The 23,695-nt window shown below is 38.8% G+C and overlaps 1 protein-coding gene across 1 annotated transcript in view; it reads left to right on the top strand.

The window, feature by feature from the left end:
- Window positions 1-9,722, top strand: part of MTMR12 (myotubularin related protein 12) — a 36,300-nt gene extending 26,578 nt beyond the window's left edge. The window contains exons 11-16 of the mRNA XM_010563990.1: window positions 870-948; window positions 2,616-2,686; window positions 3,755-3,927; window positions 4,669-4,836; window positions 5,783-5,944; window positions 7,020-9,722. Of these exons, the coding sequence (XP_010562292.1) occupies window positions 870-948; window positions 2,616-2,686; window positions 3,755-3,927; window positions 4,669-4,836; window positions 5,783-5,944; window positions 7,020-7,595 (1,229 nt within the window). The 3' untranslated portion in view covers window positions 7,596-9,722. The remainder of the gene's footprint in view (window positions 1-869; window positions 949-2,615; window positions 2,687-3,754; window positions 3,928-4,668; window positions 4,837-5,782; window positions 5,945-7,019) is intronic.
- Window positions 9,723-23,695: the final 13,973 nt, after the last annotated feature.

Genomic DNA, 23,695 nt, shown 5'->3' with positions numbered 1-23,695 from the left:
GAGGTGAACAGAAGTTATACAGAACATGCAGAACTGAAGCTGTGGGGGAAAGGGTAGGTAGGGAGGGAAGTGTGGTACACCTCAATTGTTTTGCAGTAGTAGAACTGTCGTAGACCTTGGGCTTCAAGGTTTGTTTTATGCAGGAAAAGTAATCTATTCTGGTTTTAACTGACTGTATCAGCCTGTGAGAGCTTTCCAGTTTCGGAATACTGGCTTTGATAGAAATAAAAGCAATAGAGATTTAGGTTGCATTTAAAAAAGCTACAAAAGTCCTAGTGACATTCATAAGACTTAATGACTTTGTGGTATTGTACTTGGTCTCCTGGTTTGTCTTAGCTATTCCCTTTTTGATGTATTTTAATGCCTCTTCAGTTGCAGTGAAAACTGTTTGAAACCTTTTTCAGGTAGTCTTACATTACATAAATTTGTGTAATCTTCAAAACCCATTTGTGTTTCTGGCTGTAACGGTAATGACTTTCAAAATCCAGCCTCCTTATGTTAAGCTTTATATAAATCATGCTTTAGAGTAAAGGCAACTGGAACTTGGAAGAAACATCACCTCTGATTAAACTTATTTTCTTTTCCTTTCCCATTTTGTCAACAGATTTATTTACTTGGTTGCTATGAACCTACAGCATACTTTTTCTAAAAGCCTATGGTGCTCTAAAACTTTACTGGTGTTTGTAGGACTACTTTACTTCCTCATTTAGCTATATGGTATTGACTTTAGCAGTGAGTAGGATTTACTGACTCCTTAGTATTGGTTGTTTTATAACAGTTCATAACTGAAGAGTGATACAATGGATGGCTGTTAATTAGCACTACATATGTGTGAACATACATAATTTTTCGTTACGGTTTTTTTGCAGATAACAGTACAGACTTCTGGGCAACTGATGTGAAATGGTTTTCATTACTGGAGAGCACAAACTGGCTAGAGATAATCAGGTTTGCTATATCTGTAACTTTCTGGGTTTCAAATTGTTGTTAGATGCATTTATAGTGGGTTTTCTATCTAGTTTCTTGACATATGACGACATTCTTCACCTCCGGTAGGAAAGAAAATTAAGACAGACTTATGGTCCCATTTATCTATCTTATTTCTACAACTTGAGATGGTATTTTTACAGTGCGGGCTTGTGTTAAACCTCCCACGTTAAAGGATGTGAGAAGCAGCAGATCATTCCAATTACAACTCTTCCAGCAAACCTAATAAAACCATTGATCCAGTAATTTCCCTCCTGCACTTAGTCACCTTCTTTCCAAACTGAAGAATCCTATTTGTTTCTTGCATGAAACCTATTCCTTGTCTCTGACTAGCCTTGCCATTCTTCTCTGTACTCTCTACTTCTGTAATATCCTTTAGGACGGGATGAACTGCAGTATTCAAGATGTTAGCCCACCAAAGATTTATAAAATGACAGTTGTTCTCAGTTTTGTCCCCTTCCTCTCCTGATTGTTCCTCAAGTTCTTTTTTCTTCTCTCAGCAGTCCACAGTGAGTAAGTGTTGGAATGGTGTTGGCTAACTTAAGGCTTGTGATAGTGGAATGTTGAGGGGTTTTATTTGTTTTCAGTGTTACTTTGTGCTAGCTCTATTGTCTGCCAGTTTATTCTGTGATCAGCTTGTTACCATGAAGTGCTTCTGCAGTGTTCTGCAGTCAGCTTTAGTTCTTTCTAGTCTTAATAACAATCAATAAATATTGGTAGTTACTCATTCCTTAATCCAGAATTTAAATGTATGTTGAATGAGAGGTTCTAATGGAGATCATATGTTGAGAAATGCATTGACATAACCAAGATCACAAGTAGTTTAAATGCCAGCCCAAGTTTTTATACATTTATGTTGTTTTGAGACTGGTCATTTCCACACTTGGATCCAGTTGCTTCCTGGATCAGCCTGGTCTTGGCTCTTGGTGTTAGTAGGAATGCCTTCTCAGCTATTCTAGATGCTAGAACAATCTGACAACTCCACACTTACGAAATAAACTGTCAGCTTCTATTAGTGACCTAAGCAGTTACGCGAATCCTAATTGTGTGCAAACTTTTGCTGAAAATAACCAACTTTATGAAGAGTTAAGTCTAGAAACCAACAGCATTACATCTGGTTTTGTGATCTTTAATTCCACTCAGTCTTCCTTGTGTAATGATAATCTCTGAATAAATTTTGTCTGCATGTTTACAAGATCTGATTGCTGATCCTTCCCTCTGCCTCTTAAAACCACATTATGGGAGAAATGTAGTATGTAGTAGATGAAAACATAAGTGTGGTGATGTTGACGCTTTCCAGTATAAAGATTTGGCTCTTAGCAATTGTAATACTTCAGTGTGTGTGTGATGGATGCTATCAATCCAGAATAAAGTATTGTATTACAAATGTACAAAGATAACTGGAAATGCATGACCAATGGCCAAGTAAAGATACCTCTTGAAAGTTTGCTCTTGAGGCTAAACAGTCCTTCACTTAATCAAGTTGAGCATGGTTTTTGTTGTTTTAAAGGACTAGTCAAGTTTCAGTAGTATAACATTCTAACCTGTTTTAGGGGAAACTAATGTAAGAAACTGAATTGTAAAAATGCTATGAAAATGTTCACCTATCTTCTCCTGTACCACAACAGGCGAGTCTTGAAGAAAGCAATAGAAGTTGTTGAGTGTCTGGAAAGACAGCATACAAATGTTCTCCTTATAGGTAAGAATTTAATGACATTATCCTATGTATTTTTTTCAAATTTTGTTTTAATTTCTTTGGATGTATCATAAGCATTAAGTTTATAATTACCGTAGAGGCTGGTAAAATTCATAAAGTACTCAAGGTACCAGACACCTAAATCTCACACCCTTGGAAATGCTTCCTGTAGTTAGAAAAATATGGAAAGCATAGTTCCAGGCTAAGAGAAATATGTTGTGGATGAGAAAGCTGCTGATAAGTTGGCAGGAGAGTCATGCTACCTCTTGTTTATGCACTCCTGTTTCCTAACTTATTTTATAAAAGGTCTCCTAGACCTTTCGCTGTACTTTAAGGGGATGGGGGGACACACCTACACAAAGAACATAGAGCATGAAAACTTTCTAAAAGGACATTTTTATGTTCTAGATACACAGTGAATACTATGTAGTCTCTTTATTAAAATTACATAAAAGAATATGCTTATTGTACACATCTTGAGCAGTTTGTTTTCCTAGATTGAGTAATCACATGGAAAACCAGCTCAATGTTAACCATTAAGCTATTTTTGGGTTAGTAATTTTTGGATTTAGTTGGGGGTTTTTTTCCACACACTGCCATTTGAGAAACCTATCATGGGGAAGAGATGTTTCTAGAAGGCACCTGAAGGGTGAAGAATGCATGTTGCGTGAGGAGGCAGTTTGACACCTTCTGAAAAGCTGCATGCAGGATAGGAAGGGTAAGGGTAGATAGCTGACCTGGTAGCATAGGGCAGGAGGGACAGTATGTGCATTGTGTGAGACTGAAGGGCGTAGGCATCAAAGTTACAGTAATAAAAGCTCGGGTTTTGCAGGTTTTATTGTTAAAGTATTATCCTAGTATAAGTGTACAAGAAACCTTACATTTTTACAAAGGGAAGTATTGGAAACATGGATTAACTTCTGTCTGATGGTATAACACTTGCAAGAAATTGTGTGCTTCTCTGATCTTGAAATACAATTTTGTTTATGTGAAGCTAACAATACTTTGCCTTCTTACCCAAAGTTTTAGGCATGGCTTAGTAGGCAATGTGGTTTCTCTTCTCTTCCATAGAAGAGAGTGCTACTGATCTGTGCTGTGTAATCTCTAGTCTGGTTCAAGTGATGATGGATTCATACAGCAGAACAAAGTCAGGGTTTCAGAGCCTTATTCAGAAGGAGTGGGTGATTGGAGGACATGGCTTTTTGGATCGTTGTAACCACTTACACAGAAGTGACAAAGAGGAGGTATGATGTTTTTATTACTTTCCTTACTTTTAAAAGTTTACTTGGCATAAGGAGGGCTTTAGATGTCAGTCCAGAAGTTCCAGTTACTCTGAGGATCTTTAACTTCGTTTTGGTTTATGGGTTGATGTTTTGTACAGCGTCACTATTTTTTCTGTTTAGAGTTCAGCAATGTCTTTTTAAGTAAAGAGAACAAATGTAAAATTTCCCATTCAATCTTGAGTCTTTTGAAAGACATGTATCTCATGTCCTTTTAAACTGTGTTAAATGGTAGTAGTGTCCATAGAAATAACTCAGGTGAATTGCCTATTATTATCACATCTAGAGCTTAACTTTCTGCTGTCTTGTTAAGTGTTGCAGTCTCACGTCTCCGTTTTTGTTTATATGAATTGATCAGATTGCTTTAAAGAATAGAAATCATAAGTGTCAACTGACCAGTTCTGATCAAGAATTGCTATAAACTGGTTTTGCTTTGCCAATGTTAAAAGCTGCATAGCAGCGAATTTCATAGCAAGCTAGTGTGTGCAAATTCAGGTTAGAAAGTGTTCATCTCTTCTGTCAACAATTGGCCAAGGGTAGCTCAGATGCTTCAGAGTTTAGTGAATGTTATATGCAGCAGTTCTGTAGTTAACCAGATTGCTTTTCGTATTATTTTTATTTGGAGACACTAACTACTATAAAATAAATAGTCTGCATGGTAAAACTTTTTTTTTCTGAAACTGATGCAGTATTTTCTTTTCTTAGGCTCCTGTTTTTCTGCTCCTGCTAAATTGTGTTTGGCAGTTGGTACAACAGTATCCTCCAGCATTTGAGTTCACAGAAACTTACTTAACTGTCCTGTCAGACAGCCTCTATGTGCCAATTTTTAGCACTTTCTTCTTCAACTCGCAACATCAAAAAGACACTAATACGGTAAGGGTTTGTTATTTTGTGGATGCAGTGTGTTGGACAACAGGTTTGACCAACAAGCAAGGAACACTCAAAAAAAAAAAAATTTCCTAATAGCATGTTTTTCATACTTATTTGAAGGGTGGTGCCCTGAAGGGTGAACAAATGCAGTTTGGGGTGAAAGGAGTCAAGTTCAGGACTTAGGAGTTTATGATGACAAAAGGAAAACAACTCGGGAATATATTACTTTTAATGCGTGGCTCTAGGTTCATGTTTATTGCTCTTCAATAAGAATGGAGCTCCTTAACAGATGAGGAATATCCTGCTGTCCTGCAGAATAAGTTATCTACAAAATACTTGTATAGTATATTCTGTTGTATTCCAAAATCAACATTTCCTGAATGTTGACTTATATTTGGTTCCTGCTTTTCTCTGGCCTAAGAAGCTGGAAGCAATGGGAGTATCCTCTGTAAGGCTGCACAGAGACTAAAAAAAAAAACAAAGTAAGATCACTGTCTTGCATATAAATAAAGTGTTGGTCATAAAACTTAAACTGGTAGCACTGCGTAAGTGCAGTTAAATTTTTAAGTTTGGAGAGGTTTATTCCACAATCCTAATATGCCCCCTGTATTTGAAGAATTCAAGTGTATCTCCTGCCCAATTTTTAAAACTTTATTTTCCTTAATAATCCTTAGATTATTTAATCTTATTTCCAACTGTGAAAAGCATTCTTGGTGCTAATTGCGCTGTTGAAATGAAGTACTGTCTGAAGTTATGGAGGATAATATATAGATAGCCTTTGTGTCTGTACTCACTTGCATCTAATAACATTCAGCTATTGAATAGATAGAAATCATGAGTGATGTTGCAACTCTGGCCTCTTCTGTGAAAAGCCAGTTGCTTAATTTCACCTTGACTTGGTCAGAATTCCTTTCTAGCAGTATTAATTGTGACCTGTTTGTTTTGGCAGAGTGGTGAAAGCCTCAATACACAAAGCAGTCCTTTCAGATTTCTTACTGTGTGGGACTGGTCTGTGCAGTTTGACCCCAAGGCCCAGGCTTTCCTGAACAACCCTCTTTATGCAGACAAGCCAAAACCAGATAAAAGTCACCGGAAAACTGCACGATTCAAAGTAAGATGTGTGCTGCTTAACTATTTTTTTAAATTATAAAAGTATTTTGCACAACTCATATTTCAAGTGTATTCGCAGTGGAAGTATTGGTGCAAAGTTTTTCAACTGACAAAATACATGTACACCTCAGACTCACCTAGATCATAAGAATACAATTTGCACCCACCTCAGTTATAAATCACTGTTTTACAGTTACTCTGCATAGCTGTGAACTTAGGGATGTTTTCTTCATACTTTTGTGCAAGTGTAGTGATAACTTATGGGACTTAACATCCAGGTGAGTTGCTCTGACATGTTTGAAGTGAGTTTATTTTGTTGTTCCATGGAGTACCTACCTGAAATACATAGCAGGTTTATAATTGCCTCCCTAATTTTGACTGAGTGCAATTGGACTGTGTGCCTGCACTTGGAGGGGGAGGGGGACCACCAATAACAGAAACTGTCTAGGGTCTGAAGGATTATGGGTCGACCATCTCATTACTGGAAAGTAGCACAAATTCAGTAAGAAAAGTTTGTTTGGAGTACTGTGTTTCAGTTGTAATATACCTGTTAGTTAAATCCTGTTCTGTACAAAGCATTCTCTAGTGAGACACTGCCAGTATGATCTACAGCATTAATCAGAGAACTCTTACATAGTGGGATGCAATGAAGAACCACTGGATAAAAACTTCTAAATTAAGTGCTCTTTGATTTGTGTGGCTAGCTTAAATTAAACGGGAATCTAATACTTCAATGTATGCAAAGAATTCTCCTTTTTCAAAGAAAAATGCTTCAGTGTTAATGAAGTTACAAATTTGAATTTGCAAAGAAAAATTCAGTGTTACTTCGTTGCTACAGTTACAGTGCAGGGAAGGTATCTGGGAATACTAAGTATGCTGTGTGCAAGTATTTTGTGTATTAGCCATTGAAGAGTAACAGTTTTAGACTACATAGCAAAGCAGTGGCTGTGTTTAAGTGACTTTGTTGCTTATAAGTATTTTCTGAATACAAGTTATGTTTTTCTTCCTCTTAAGATGTTTTCTAAAGTCCCATCAGTATTTATTTCAGTGTATTTTTCTTTTCTTTCCTCTTAAAGCATCAGCGGCAACTTTCTTTGCCATTGACGCAAACAAAATCTTCCACGAAGAGAGGATTTTTCAGGGAGGAAACAGATCATTTAATTAAAAACATTCTGGGTAAAAGAATTGGCAAGTTCATAAATTCTTCAGATGAACCCCCTAATAGCTTCAGGGAGTTTTATGATAGCTGGCATAGTAAACCTGTTGACTATCATGGTCTTCTGTTACCTTGCATTGATGGCCCTGAAATCAAAGTCTGGGCACAACGGTATTTACGATGGATTCCTGAAGCCCAGCTTCATGGTGGTGGTACAATAGCTACAGCTGCCAACATTTTGGACTTGATGGAGGAAGTGCAAAGCTTGCAGGTGAAAATGGATGAAGAACATAGTCAAGCTATTTCTGGAGATTTACATTCTGTTCCAGTGCTGAGAAATTCTGCCCGTTTGTCATCCTTGTTCCCATTTGCTTTACTTCAGAGACAGTCCATCAAACCAGCTTTACCCACTAGCACCTGGAAAGACTTGGAAGATGAAGATGACTTGGTCAACAGGGATGACGAATTTGTTGATCTGAGTGGTGATATATTATAAAGTGTATATAAATTAAAGTATGAATTGTATGTGGCTAAGCTCTGAGTTTTAAATGTGCTGTATCCTCATATAAGGAACTCGAGCATCTGCAGTCTGTTCAGTGGATTTGTGGGATTAAAAAAAAGCCTTGGCTGGAAGTAACTAGTTGCCATGATTAACTGAGCATATTTTGAACCTCCATTTCACTCTTAACAGTATTTATTGCAGAAACACATTTTTAGCATAGGTGTAATAAAACAGAAGTCTAGGCTGGAGTTGCTGTATGGCCACTTAATTTAAAAAAGAAACAAACAACAAAACCCCATTATTTTCTGATGTAAAGGTAGAATACTAAATACATACAGCAACAATCACTACCTTAATATAAAAACTCTTCTCCTTATGCTAAGAGTACTAGGATTGGAAGTACTGTAACTAGGAACTTAATGCATCTGCATTTCCCCTTCATATAAAATAAACGGGGAAAGGTGCAACTAAATGTGCATTCACAGATAAGCTTTTTACAGCTGAGGAGTAAACTTGTAGTCACCAGGGGTTTTCTCTCTACTGTGGCATCAGCTGAAGTCACGTGCTTGTCAACCTCATCTTTTCCGACAGTGTTTGTCTTTGGCTTGCAGCACTTCACCTTGTGTGGTATTATAATAGCAGCTTGGCTGGTCTAAGCCTGTGCATGCACTTAGCTTAAGAATCAGATGCAAGAGCTTAACTACACATTTCAAGTCTTACTGTGTGGCTGCTGTGCTATATGCCCTTGCTGCCTTGGAATATTAAGTCCCAAATGTTTGCTGTAAATTGTAAGAAATGGCCTGACTGTGAGGTTCTAATTTGCCATGAGTATTTTTTCTCCTTTAAATAGAGTGAGACTTTGATTTTAACTTTCCCCATTTATGCCAGTTGCCTTTGAGGCTTTCTGTAGCTTGCACTGAGACCCTCCAAACAGAAGGGGAGACTTTTTCTGTAATCCTGCAGTGAAGCTGGATTTGCAATCTGTTGCCATTTGTCATGAGTTGGTGGCACAGCTTACGAATGTGGCGTTCGTAGCATATGAACACTTGCATCCTGTTGCTGGATGTTACACAGTACCTCAGTGAAAAAAGCCATAAAGAAATGCCTGTTGACTTTGATCTACTGTGTGTATGTTTATATATAAAGTATTTTTACTGCAAATAATTGTCCTTTGTAAAGCTGAATATTATTTGACTGTCAAATCTATTTTGAACATTTAAATTCTAGAATACCCCAAGAATGGATGTAAGTCATAAAATCAGTTACACTGGGAGGGTGGACGTTGAATATTTTCTCTATTCTCATACCAATTTAGAAATTCATGCTGGAAAACTTAGCTGGTGGAGAAACTTGCTTAAATTGGATCTGCTCAGTGTGATCGGGGATATTAAACTGGCTTGCTGGTTAATTATTTCACACTGAGTTGTATTAATATGTATAGCAAAAATCTATCAGCAGCCCTCTAAAAATAAATTCTAGTATGTTAAAAATAAATGTATTAATGGGGATAGGGGGAGACCTTAATGCAACTATGCCAAACTGAAGCTTCCCAACTCTTGATTGCCTTAAGTCTTGGTAGTGTGAGGACAATACTTGAGTTTGTAGCATTTTATTTCAAAATACACTAGTACTTATGCTTTCTTATGTGATGCGTATGATCTTACAGCTAGCACTTGCTAGAATGGGCTGTCCAGCACATGTCTGACAGACTTTTTTATTGTAGTTCTAGCGACTTATGTATGCAATATTTTGCATGTTGAATGAGCAATTCATTTTTATGGTGAAGAAATGCTTATCATTCTAAGGTCATTTGGGTTCAAGGTTTTTTGGGTTTTTTTAAACACTGCCATTAGAAAAAATATTAAATGGATTTTTTCTATACTTCAAACTGTTGTAATGTTTCAGTCATGAAGATTACATATTTATATTAAAGAACAGATATTGGACATCTTATTTGTACATAAGTTATCAGAAGTTTATATAGAAGAGAAACATATATGTGGAGTTGAACATGGAAACACTTCTAATGTAGAGTAAATGGCATTGTTATTGGTTTTCTGCACTGTGGGATTGGAAATGTACTTAATATTTTTACTCCAGGCTTCTGTTTTACCTCCAGGTTTTTACACTGAACGCAAGCTAGAAGCTTTACAGTTTTGTGTTTTGTTTTGGTTTTAAATATTGTCATTTCTCTCTAGCGGGCTGTTTGGAGAATGTCAATAAAATATACTTTGATGTATTTGTCCTGAAATAAGAATGTATGTTTAAGGTTATATTTTGCAAATGATGCTTTAAATCATAGCAAACTTGACAATCTGCAGTGACAAGGCTTTTCTAGTTATATGCTAGGTTTTTACAGACTGTTACAGGGAGGAAGCTGTGCAGTTTTGACCTGGTTAAACTTACTGGAGAGCTCAGGAAAGAGGAAAGTTCAGTGCAGGGTAGTAGGGTGACTATGGGAAGTTCCTAAGGTGGTCTAGAAAGTGTCTGCTGAATGTCAGTCAGTATTTGAGGGTTTATTAAACACTGTTTATTTCAATCTTAGCAATGTACATGTCTTCCCCCCATTTCAAGGGGGAACATTGTTCTTACAGTGTTAAACTAAAACTTCTTGAAATTGCTACAGTGGGGTATTTCTCAAACCAAATGTGTATTGAGTGTGGATTGTGAGATGATCGCAGTAAGCCATAGAGTATGAACTAAAAGCCTCTATTTTTTTCCAGAGATTATAAATCACTAGCTTCTGTACAAAAACAGCACTAGCGCAAATCACACATTCAAAAATCATGCCACTTTGGGTATTTCCTAAAGAGAATGTTACAAGACTGTGACAGACTTGTTCTTGAAGTGTCATACAGCAATAGCTTATGCAGTGGCTGTGAAGTGCTGGGTCATGTAATGCAAGGTGTGCCTCTGCCTCGCCCACATCTTCTAAAGATCAGTGAGTGTACTTTGACCACTTGGCTTTGATTTAAGACTGTGTTCACTAGTGAAAATTTTCGGCTATTGATGTACACAATATTGGAATGCGGACATGTACTTTATAAAGCCAACTTGGCCTCCTGATCTCTTACTCCAGCTAAAGCTTTTTCCATTCATGCTGAAAACATGAAATCATAACTTCTTCAGGAGCTAGTAGAATACTTTCTGCTGTGGATGTCTTATGATGGATTAGTTTTGTCACACCAGAGGTTACCTTCATTCTAATCTTTAGCTGGAAACTTCATATGCAGTATTTACTGCCTGGTACTTTCCTGAAAAGACCTAGGTTTTGCGTAAAACTCTTTTTTAGAAATTATGTGGGATGGACTTCATTTTCTGGGCCAGGGAGGAGATGTATTAGTGAACTCTCTTGAGTCTAGAAAGAGCATTCTATATACAGAACTATATATGCTTTTCCAGCATGAATTGCGGGGGGAACCCTTCTCATGGTCATGGGTCCTCTATTTTGCTTTATGGTAAAATTAACTTGTGACAAATACTTTTTGTCAGCATTTGCAGGATGGCAGAAGTCTTACCTGGTGGGATAGTAGAGTTATCTTGGAAAGGAGCGGACAGAGAAGGTGAGAATAGCTGATGTTTGAGCTGGAGAAACAATTTTGTGGGGAGGGTATCTCCATGTTGAATACAAAGGGAGTAGAAATGGGGTTGTTCGGGCTGTGTTGGAAGAACATGGTAGAGACTGCAAAGAGTTCTGTTGTTCCGGAGAGGCTTGCTTGGGAGGTAAGTTTGACTTTAAAGAGTATCAGCTTTAAGCTTGTTACGGAGGCTGAGAAGAGTTTAATAGAAGACTGCTAACATCTTGGTTAGTGTTTGTTTGGGCAAGGAATCCTTCATGCTGCCATGCTTGGACTAACGTGAAGCCATGTGCTCATGGAAATCCTATGGAACAGTAAGCACTGTTGCTCAATGGCAGCATGGTGCTCCACTTCCAGCAAGCATTTGGTTTCTCAGTTTATTTCAGCAATCCAGTGAAATGAAGTAAGTACTTCCCTTAGTGTTATGGCTGGATGTTTAAAGCAGGCAGATAACACATACTTAGGAAGTGCATTTGTTAATTTATTTTGTGAACAGCAAAACTATGAAGACTGATTTCCCATGGCATTGACTTATCTGGCCATACCACAGTTCCCTGAGCTTCATCCTTTCTTCTGACATTTCCTACCCTTGCTCATACCACAGCATCTTCAGTCTTCCCTCCATCCACCTCCTCTCTGTTCTTAAGTTGCGTGCTGTATCAGCAGTTAATAGAGTTATCATTGCTACGAACTTGTTGGGCAAGCCAAATTCAGTATCTCTGTTCCTCAGGGACCAACAAAATGGACATGACTTGGCGTGGCCAGGCCATATAGTCTCCAGACTGCCTGTTGGAATCTAGTAACTTTTGAAATCTGTTTCTGTCAAATATGATCAAAATTATTCACTGGTTTCCAAAGCTTTGGTGCAGGTGGGTGGGGAGGAAACTGATTAGCTGCCCTGTGTGGTTACTAAGGAAATTAGGGTGGGAGAATGAAACTAAAACCCCTGTACCTGCAGCTCAGGCATGATTCAAATCTGCAGTTTTCAGGCTAAAAACAATGCTAATCCCAAATAGGAAAATCTTCTTATTTGCCATCAGATCAGGTATCCCAGTTTTCTCTTATTGCAACTTTTTTTTTCTTTATTTTGGGTAATGTCTGGTTTTGTGTTCTGAAATAAACTTTTCATTATACTGTAGGTAGGAGCCAAAATTCAGGCTAGGGAACCACTGAGTTTCCTGGAAATCAACTGAGATTTGTATGACTCCTGAAAGGTCACTTACATCCTTATTGTTATTTTTATTCCCATATGAAGAAAATTTCCAATTAAGAACAGCTAAAACAGCTAGAATTAATGTACAGTTTTGCTAATTAAAAGTGTAAATCTTCAAGTATTTTATAAATACTAGTAAGCTTTTAAATGTCAGAGCTTTGGGGGCTTGCTAGCTAGCTTACTTTGCAGTCAATGGGATTCACTTTCTTTTGTGTTCCTATAGGTATTGACTTAAAGTCTGTTGATGTATGAATGTGATGACAGAGAAGCAAATTTTATGCAGAGGGTGTAAGTGCTCGTTGCTTTGTGTTTTGGTGATGATGCAAGAAGATATTTCAACTTTCACTATGACCCTAATTCAGAAATCAAAACAGGATGCTTCTTACCAAGCTCCTTAAGTTCCACACGCAGATGAATCCAGTTTGTTTCCTACAAGCCATTTCCTGCATTCTCCAGTTTCCCATCCCAGACTTTCCACTGTGGGTTCACTCTTAAAAAAATCTTTCTTGACACTTTTCTGATGGCTGTTCATTTAAGTTTGGAAAAGATTGGTTTTATGCCTACCATCCCTACTTAGTTTTTTCTGTTGCATTTTCCCGAGGTGGAAGGAATACTTGAAAGCCAGACGAGTACTACAGATGACTTAACCAGTCTTCAAAGTACGAGGTCCCTCGCTTCCCTGCCACTACGGAGCATGGCAGCTCTGGATTTTGTCCTGTAATAATAATAATTAAATATTTAGAATAATTAAAATCCTTCTGCGCAGCATTTTTCACAAACAAAAACTGCATCAAAGAAAAAGCAGGGTGATAGTCTCAAGCTGTGTTTTCTAATGCAGCGTATCTCCTGTAGCTTTTGGTACTTTGCTGTACTGATGTCTGCAGTGGGGAGTCATAAGTGACCAAAGAATGATGGTCTGTTCTTCCAGCAGGTTTTGGGTTTAGGTTACACCCGATGGGGGGCAACTGCAGATGGCTGCCAAAGGGCATCCTGCTGTGCACTGCCCAGCACTGTGCTCCCACCATCTTTGCTGTTAGTCTCATGTAGCTGCCAGCTGATTTTATGGAAATACATGTTTTGTTTTTGTGGATTAGTTTTCTATGAGATTGGCTTCTTGATCTAAATCACCCCATGGGGGTGCAAGGGGAAATAATGGGAGGAGATTGTTTGAGGATGCCCTTTTCAAGAGGCAACCCCCAGTTAGAGCAGACAAGGGGAAAGGTGGAACCACAAGTGCAGTAAATCTAGCTCTTGAGCTGCTGTTTTGTTGAAAAAGAGATAAATCCTCGGAACCACATCTAATGTGCGGCTAGCTGAAATGTTGTAAATAACATGTACTGCTAACTCCAGCTATTTAACACTTCTGAGGGAAAAAAAAAAAAAAAGACAAGAAAAAAACACAACCCAAAACAGCTTTGGTTTGAGGTTGCCTGAAGAAGCCTTACAAGGTGGTTTAAAGTACAGTTGCATTGAATGTGACCTGTTCGCTACAGTAGGAAGGTAAGGTAAACAAAACCTGTTAATTCCATCTATGGCCATCAAACACACTTCAATGCTCTTCAGGCCTGTAGTTCCTTATGCTGTGCTTTGGTTTGGACTGGCAGAGTTTTTAAATACAACCATGCTGCTGGGGCTGTGATTAAGCAGTGATTGAGTGTGGCTGTTGAAAAGCAAAAAGCATGTTCTGACTTGTAATCTGAAAACAACCATTGCTCAGAAAGTGATTTTTGGATTCCTGATGCATTCCTGCTTTTTTCTTCACAGCTTCAGCAACACACAGCTAAGCTCATTGGTTATTTTCCCCCCCCTCCATTTTGGCATATCTTACTTATTTACTTCTCTTTTTTATTTAGATTTAGTGCTGGTGATCTGCTTTGTCCATATGCAGACCACTATCTGTCTCAAGTGTAGGATGGAGCTCTCTCCATTCTGATTGAGAGACCATAATTTTCTAGGGAAATTTATCCACCTAGTGTCATTTCTGAGGCAGTGGCCCTTTTTATGATTCAAATTGCAGCTGAATAGCTATCTGGCAGAGATGATGATAAAAAGGGCTAGTTACTGAAATAAAATACTCTAATAGTAAAACCATTACTTAATGTCTTGGTATTAAGTAGAGGCTGCATGAATATGCAAGGCCTCTGGAGTTCTGCAGGTAATAATGGATGCTGGAAACAGCTGAAATACAATTACCAGGGACCCAGACTCATTTAGGCAGCAGGGAATGACTGAACATAAATGTTTCTTCATAATCTTTGGATCTTATTGAAGTAATAATAGCCCTACAGGTGCTGGCTGCTGACATTAATATTCTGTCTAGACTGGTAGACATCCTTCCCCTTCTTGAACGTTTTCCCTCTCAGTTATTAATATACAACCTGCTGCCTACCAGCTCCACCCTCACAAGGCAAATGTGTCCCCGGCTGCAATGCACACTCAGAGGGAAAAGTTGACTTGCATCTTTGCATTTGTCAGAGAAGCATTGTATATGGCTGTTCCCCCACCAAGAAATTTCTTTTGAAAAGTTACATTCAGTCAGTTAAATAATATCTGAGGGTACCAAACTGAAGTTGAAAAGGTAGATTTAATCACAGGACTGAAAAGGAATTCTTTTAAGTGAGGAAATGAGGATTAGCTTTTCTTCCATGGACGTGTGGGAGAAAAGAAACACTATATTGGGTCTGGCAGGCTGTCCCCCTGCAGCCCATGGAGGTCCACAATGGAGCACATATCCACCAGCAGCCTGTGCAGGATGCCATGTCAGAGCAGGAGGGTGTGCCTGCGGAGCACCTGGCAGCACCTGTGGCCCCATGGAAAGGAGCGCACGCTGGAGCAGTCTGTGCCTGAAGGACTGCAGCCCATGGAAAGGCCCCACACTGGGGCAGCTCATGAGGAACTGCAGCCTGTGGGAAGGACCCATGTTGGAAAAGTTCATGGAGGACTGTCTCCCATGTGAGGGGCCCCACGCTGGAGAAGGGGAAGAGTGTGAGGAGTCCTGCCCCTGAGGAGGAAGGAGCAGCAGAGACAACGTGTGACATGAAGGGTAGATAGAGAATCTGGGAGTGAAGCTGTGCCCAGGAAGAAGGGAGGGGTGGGGCGGAAGGTGTTTTAAGATTTGGTTTTATCTGTCATTAACCTACTCTGGTTTTATTGGCAATAAATAATTTTCCCCAAGTCAAGACTGTTTTGCCTGTGACGGTAATTGGTTGAGTGATCTCTCCCTCTCCTTATCATGATGCACAAGCCCTTTGTCATATTTTCTCCCCCTGCCCTGCTGCAGAAGGGAAGTGGTAAAGCAGCTTTGGTGGGCACCTGGCATCTAGCCATGGTCAACCCACCACAAACAATTAGTTGCACCCTTTAACAGCATCTGTTTGGCTGTCTGAGTTTTTAGAAAGACTTCTTGGTGGGATTTTCAGTCCCTTTATGTATGGCTGAGTTTTAAAGGTATAGAAAACTTATTTCATGCATCTATCTTAGCTTTTGTTCCAATTCATTTAACTATTGGTTTGCTAGTAGGTACCACCCAGACAGCTACACTTGCAGGAAGATATTGCTCAGTAAAAATCACCCACTGATTTGTATTTTCCAGGTCTCTTGAACATCTCCCTGGGCCTGCTGTGAGAAAGTACGCGTTGCATTAGTTAAGTGAGTAATCTTGGTGTGGCTGTCACCAACTCCTCACTGCTGAGCTATGGAAGTTTAAGCAGTCTGTCCCACATTGGGGCAGGCAATAGCTGTGTAACTGCTCATTGGTAACTTTGGTGTGTCAATTAGATTTTTGAGGTGTAGCCAATGGCGGTGAGGAGCATGAAATGTATTGCTCTGTGGAGATCAGGTAGGAGAAGCCTTGCAAAAGGGCTCTTGGGTCAGGTGCTGGCTGAAAGAGCTGTGTTTAAAGAAACTGTCTCCAGTTGTTTGATTTGTACGGTGCTCAAAGAAGCAGGGTTGTATATTTTTGTAAATAAATCAAACGGCATCAAAGATGCTTTATTCCTAACTGGAGTAGCCTATCGGACTCTGAACTGGCCAACTGCCCAGATCAAGAAAGATCTCTTCCTGTGGAAAGGAAACTGGCAGATGAAGCAGAATTAGGCATCTTGATCTTCTTTTATTTTTGTCAGCTGTGCTGAAAAGACACAGTAAAAAGTCTACTTTGAAGTATTTTTATCTATCTATGTATTTTCAAATTTCAGAATTCTTTCTGTGCAACAGTATCTTTCCAATATGGTCTTGCCAGTGGAAAGTGGTAAAAATGGCATCTTCTTCCTTAAACAGTTTTGGTCCTCCTATATATTCCATGCCATATTTCCTAAAGTTAATGGCAAAATAAAGTCCCTGCTATTGTCAGCTTGGAGTAGACCTTCATAAAAATTCTTTGCTGAAGTTCTTAGTTCCATTGCAGTTACCTAAAAGCAACATGGCCCTGTGAAGTATCAGAAATAGCTCCTTTTGTAAAAAACAGGATGTTAGAAACACTTAGCACCTTGTATTAACCTTATATTAAGAATGACTAGCAAACATATATTCAAGCATGAATTCATATCTGAGGCCCACTTAGAATCCCGGGGCCATGCAGATATAAGTAATGCTTTGGTTTTGGCTGCAGGATGTTTACGACTGATGGTGAAGTGCCAAGTTGGTTCTCCAGTTCCAGGCTGAGTTTGCAGCTAGGAAAACAGAGCCCATTTGATTGAAAGAAGAGGGAAAGTCCTAAATTTGTCTTTTACAGAGCTGTGTTTCAGAGTGGGACCATGCCTCCAGGATAGGGAGTGCCTTCTTTGCTTTGGCGTAGTGCCTGGTCCTGCTCTCCTACTGTAAGCAGTGAGAGATCACCTCAATGGATTTCAGCCACAGGTGTGTTTTGATGCTTAAGGCCAGTAAAAGCTTAAGTGTCTTCTGCTCTTGTGTTTGTTCTGTAGAAGCACAAGAGTTGCATTTGCTGCTGCGTAACTTAGGCTATGAGCAATGAGACTAGTTTTAGTTTGGGGGAATTTTTTAAGGATTTTTTTTTTTCTTTTTCTCTCTGAAGGACTTAACTGTGTAGTAAATAGCTGTTAAGTAAAATGGTTTTATCCTTTGGCAAAAAGAATTAAGCCAGGGGCTAAGTCATGTTAGGGAAAAAATTTAGTGAGAAAAGACCATACATACCAAAGCAGGACACCTCGATACAGATGGCTGGCTCACCAGCGTGACATATTCCATGTTAAATATGGGAAGCTTGTATGTCATTTGCTGTATCTCAGCAAGACCAGAATGAGATTTAATTTTTTTCCAAAGATGACTTATAAACCAGACAGAGATCTTGACTTGCTCTCTATGCCGGTGAAAATACTGATATGCTGTGCAGCTTGTCTCATTCCCGCTGTAGCCAAAGGTCTCCCTTGCAGATACATCTGTGGTGTTTGGAGGTTACTGGACCATGCCAGGGACACCTTCTTAGGCTGCTGAATGCATTTCTGTTACCAGTCATTAGCTTGATTTCTCCACTAAGTTTTTAACTTCTGTCTTAACTTGTAACTGGTGGTAATTTAGCTGCTAATCCTTTTTTCTCTCTCCTCCCTGGGGAAGTCATTAGAGTCCTGAAGGTCTAATCCTGGCTTCAGTGACATAGCTCATTGCTGTGAGCATCAGTCTGCCTCTGGTAGCTGTTCCAGGCAGATTTTTGGGAGGCCCAAAAGGTAGGCTATGTTTTGTAGCAACTCCCTGCATCAGCATGGGAAAGCAATCTGATGGTCACTTGCCACATATTGCTGTTACTTTAAGTGTGAGGCTTTGAGGCAGACAGGTATTGATGTCCTGGCTTGAAGTTATAATTTAATGGTAAATGGATTCAAGAGAATAGGAAAGCTTCTTCTGCCCTGTTTATAGCTACCTTTTGCAACAACTTTGTACCTTTAAAAAAAAAAAGAAAAAAGATGGTAATGCAAAAGAAGTGGCCATCAGCAAGACAGCAGTTCATGTAACTGAACAAGCAATGCAAGCACCCTCTGTCATAATCAGATCCATGTTAGGTGTCTAGCAGGTCGTGATGGCAACAACTGCGCAAAGAATTTCACAGCAAGATAGTGAGACATAGCGCTCTCCAAGATTTGATTTGCACAAGATTTTATTCTTCCATGTCAACAAAGCCAACTTTAAATGTAACAAACTAGTTAGACAGGCATCCATCCTGGTTTGACTCTTGAATGAATCAGCAAGAAGCGTAACCCAGAGATGTCTGCATGTTTAACCTACAAAAGTTTATCAATGTTTTTTTGCTCCCTGGATAGAAGGTATTATTATCTGTGCCAAACTTAAAAACCTTCTGGTGTTCACTGTGATCACAACCTCCTGGCTGCCGTCAGAAGTACAAACCATCCAGCACAAGCAGGCTATGCAACCACCACCAGGAGCAGAACAGCCATTGCAATGCACTTGGCTGATTTCTCAGGACAAGGTAACTTGAAAACGCAGCTTTATTTCCTTTACAACAGTCTTTATAGACGCTCAGAGATGGCTGCTGCCAAACATTTCTAGAATTTCTCTTCCCCTGCCCCAGCCGCTCACGCACCTTTGCTGAGTTGATACAACCACTGGTTCTTGGAATCCTCATGTTCTTCTCCCTGTCTAATGTCATGGCTCTGTTTGCCTCACATTTACTGTTCTAAAATCACCACTCATTATTTGATTCTCTTTGTGTGGGTCTTCGGTCATAATGAGAGGGTGTAAACCTACCAAGAGTAATCAACATTATTCCACACACACTTCTGAATGAACACAAGTACTCTCTAATTAGACAACAAGAATACTGTTCTAATCACTATTTAAATTGTAAATTACAACTCCATGGAAACATTTTCTTTGCACCATCTGGCTTTATGTATTTTTTTAATGAGTTGATGAGTATTTATATATTTTACAAGGAACAGATAGTAAAGCATTTGTTCCATTAGGAAGTGAAATAAAGATTTTTCAAAACTGAATTTGTATAAAATTCATTGCACTAAACATTTTAAATTTTGCCAAAACACCACAGTTTTGGCGAAGGCTTCATGGGACTCATTTTACTCAATGAACATCTGCTAAGAAAGCTGCACATTTTTCCTAGTGATGTTGAACTTGACTCCTGTGTAGAAGTGAAAGCACATCTTCATTACAAACAGCACCTCGACTGATACTTTTGTCCTTATGATTTCAGTACTACAATTGTAATATTAAAATAACCAATACAGATTCTTGCTACTGAACAGTATCACTCAGATACAGGGAGGAAGATGCTATTACAATACAAAGATTTTGGGAACTAGCAATCATCTGAACTCCACAGGAGATGAGAAAATGACAGGATCTCGAAATACTCGAAATAAAGAAAACCTTTTTGAAATGAGCAAATGTGAATAACACCTTTGCATGTCTGCCTTTGGTCTTCCTAAAATGCCTGTCACTCTTTCTCTAAAAAAACACAATTTATTGGTTTTGTATATACAAAAATTAAAAGCAGCACTAAATTATTAAGTCAAAGCCCCTTGAAGTTAAATCTTATTACTAACTTAGTGGCTGCACCTGATTTTATATGAGCTAGGTGTTATCAGCTGGCACTATGCCACTAAAAGTGGTAATTCTTTGTGGTTTTGAGAAGCCTCAAACATCATCCTTAAATAATCCCAAGTGAGAAGCTTAAAAAGAGGCTTATCAGAAAAGATATATTGTCAAATTTTGATTTTGTAAACAGATTAATTTAAACAGTGTCTAACTACTGAGCATTAAAAGCTGTCAAAGCAAGGGTTTGTTGTACAGACAGAAAGAGCCATACCAGTAAGTGCTTCTTACTTAGAAAAATTTGCTGCTAGTGTTGGAACATTCATTCCTAAAACCAACAAGAAAATCCCAGCTGGTCTGCACTGGCTAGTGAAGGATTTACTTAGTGATGAGAAGAACAGTATGAGTAAAACAGCTGAAACCAAAAGACAGACTATTATGTGACCACTGTGTACTAGACACGATTTCTACAGTCAGTTGATCATTGTCTCTAGTTTCTTCCCACTTACAGTATCAGACATCAGTCTGCTCAGTTCTCTTGTCCCATATCTCTGAGCTCCTTCTTTCATCACTCTGTACGTTTCAGCATCTGGATTCTTACTGGAAGTGAAAATCCTGTTCTTGGAGAACATGCTGATAATATTGGATAGAACAAATCTGAAGATAGTTTGTTCCTTCCAGCTGCGTTCTGTCATTAATGTCTACTCTAGCACTCAAGCAGCATGTTTGTAATCAGCATGGTTTCAAAGATGGTTTGGCCTTAAGAAATTTCTGCCTCCCTTTGCTCCTGGCCATTGGGTTTCTGTATTTTGTACTCCAGCTCAGTGCTCCTTCAGTAATGATATGGTGCCTATTTGTGAGGCTGCCCTGCCAATAGATCCCTGAAATGATACAGGTAAACATGACTTCTTTTTTTTGGCTGTTGTTTTTAAGTCAGATCCTTACAGGGGCTCAGGCCACAGCTCCACCTGACACTGTTTTTTAGTGGCATCATTGGGAGTGGCAAACTTCCACTGGGAGGGAATGGAACATACAAGCAGGAATGTAAACAAGTTTGACGGGTGAAACCACTGGATGGTGAAGCCGCACCAGAGTCAGCAGCCGCCTTTTAGAAAACAGGTCCTGTATTCTTGCTGTCAACTTCAAAACATGTACATGCTATTAATCTAACTGTCCTTCAAGAGAAGAATCTGCCCAGCAGTATCTTGTTATTATGCTGTGACTGTATCACTAGCATTTGTCCACTATGTCTTAAGTTTCAGAGCCTGGCACATCTGTTAGGTTGAGACTTCTGCAACTTCTTGCTTTAACCAGCTGTATGTCATGCTTGTGATGTTCAAGTTACATCTGTCGACAGTTAATAGCATGTGACCTCCTGCTTCAGCTGTTAAATAAAGTTACTCTTTGCTTGACCTGCTGTTCCAACAGACATTTGCACTTGGTTTGTCAATCGCATTTCTGCTGACATCACTGAGGTAAGCCCAGCTCCCATAGTGAAGTAAATCATGGCAACTGCAAGGAGCACAACACAAAATAAGAGTCTGATCCGTATCTTTGCTATTTTCCCTTTTATTTCAAATTCCCAGTGGGTTAGCAGCAGTTCAAAAAACCTAGCTACTTTTGAAGTATACTGCATTTAGTAAAGATAACTTAGACTCATCAGCAACTGTTAATAGAAATTCTCCCAGATATGAGCTTAAGAATAAACAAGGATGCGCTACAAGGTCAATTTACTGCAAGCCAAATGAAATTATTTATAGACTACAGCCTGTGCTTTTGCATTATTAGTTCTTAACAGAATGTTTCAAAGATGTAGGGCCTCAGCTCTCAGGTTGGATGCCACTGGCATTGGGATGGGGGGAGGAAGGGGAGTCTGTACTCAGTGACATGCCTACTGACAACCCAAATGATGTGAACCCCACATTGCAGCAGCCAGTGCCAAACAGAGTGTCAGGGGTTACAGCCTTCTGAACTCCTGATAAAGCCGTATATGTCTCAGAAATATTTTTCAAATACAGCTTGATACTGTAAAATAAATTGCAGGTAATACAGTTGTGACACGATACATTAGGATCTCCTAGGCAGAGATCCAACAAGTCGAGTGGTCCCTGCCAACACACCAGCTCTCAGTCGTGTAGAAGGGACCAACACCAACAAATTCATGTGCTGAAATGTGTCTTGTTTGCTATCATTGCCATTCAAATTTTTGTTTTGTCTATCAGTGTTGCACTGGTGTAAAAGGAAAAAGTTAACTGGCTCAAAATTCAATCATATGCATTCTTAATTTGATTCACACCAAGCTTATTAGTTTAGGCTCATTAGATAAAGAATCAGAACTGAAATTAGTAATGAAAAAATATATTTGTTTGAAATGACACCATTCAATTTGTGCAAACACCTGAATTTCTACATCAGAAAAATGACTGTCAAATATAAGGAACTTCATAGTACACCTCATCCTAATAAAAATTAAATCAATCATCAAAATTAAAATTCTTATTAACCTACAAGTGGTCCTAATTTGATCACTTCTGTAATAAAAAACAGAAAAGTGGGCAAATCAGTAATATAATTAGCTACTACTTTTAAAAAGTGATTTTCACAAAACTGAAAATAACTATGAGTCCTTTGAGGCCTTTGAGGAAAGGACCCAAACCAAAAAATATAAATTAGGAGTTGCTAATGAACATTCAATCAGTTAACCTTTAGAAGGCAATCAGGACAAAACCCAAACATAGTTCAAATGCCATACTAGTGTAGTGGGAAAGTGAAAATAATTGTAACAGCCCGACCAGTGCATTCTGTTGATGAGAAAGGAGAAGATAATATTGCTTTGTTAATTAAATGTAGGAGTTAAACAAATGTAAGTGTTGTTGAGAGATTTTTGCCACCAAAGAGAGAGGCAATTGAATGTAGGTGCAAGGCAAATTCTAACAATGATATTAGTAAAGAGAAATGTAAGAACTGTTAACAGTGCTTTAAAAAATGTGTTCAATAAATAGCTTTGTATTCTGGGGAAATAGGTAAGTATTATCATGCAGGACAAAGGTGAAATACTTTCCACTAACAGTGTACTTTTAAGAAAAATTTAAACAGCGGTAGTAAAGCTAGGTGATTTGTATCAGTCAGCCAGGATAACTTGCATGCAGGTTTTTAAAAGAGCTTTTTGGAACCTCTTTTTGATCTCCAATTATGATTCTCAATAAATCCTGGGAGTTCCAAAGAACAGGAAGAAAGCTAACAGAGTGACTATGTTAAAAGAAGGTAAAAGCAATTACCCGGGTTAATTACATGCTTGTCATCTTGATTGCAATCCTCAGCAAAATATCCAAGTGGCTCATATAGGACTAAATTAATAAATATTTGACTATAATTACTACTCAGAAAAGACACTTCCGGAAAACAGATCTTGTAATGCTATTACTATTCTTTATGCAAATGCTTCTTCAATAGAAGTAACAGTGATGTTATATCCTTAAGCTTTGGTTTGGCACTTGACCTGGTACAGCAAAACATTTTAATTAAAAAAACTAGAAAGATAAAAAAAATCAGAATGCCACACAGTAAGTGGACTGTGGATAATTAGCTGGCCTCAAAACACAAAAGAGGAACGAGCAGCACACATGTCTGTGAGTGATTCAGATCCTCTGGAGATCAGTTTTGTCCGTTGGCTATTCGTTCTTACCAGTGATCTCAAAGAAGCTATACCGAATTATCACCAAGTCAGAACAGCAAAGGATGCAAGAACTGCAGGTGTGGGAAACAGTGGCTGGGGTGCGGGC

The sequence above is a fragment of the Haliaeetus leucocephalus genome, unplaced genomic scaffold (genome assembly GCF_000737465.1).
Source record: "Haliaeetus leucocephalus isolate CR32 unplaced genomic scaffold, Haliaeetus_leucocephalus-4.0 Scaffold174, whole genome shotgun sequence".
Lineage (NCBI taxonomy): Eukaryota > Metazoa > Chordata > Aves > Accipitriformes > Accipitridae > Haliaeetus > Haliaeetus leucocephalus.
The sequence above is the reverse complement of the archived record's forward strand: the minus strand, read 5'-3'. Positions and strand labels throughout refer to the sequence as shown.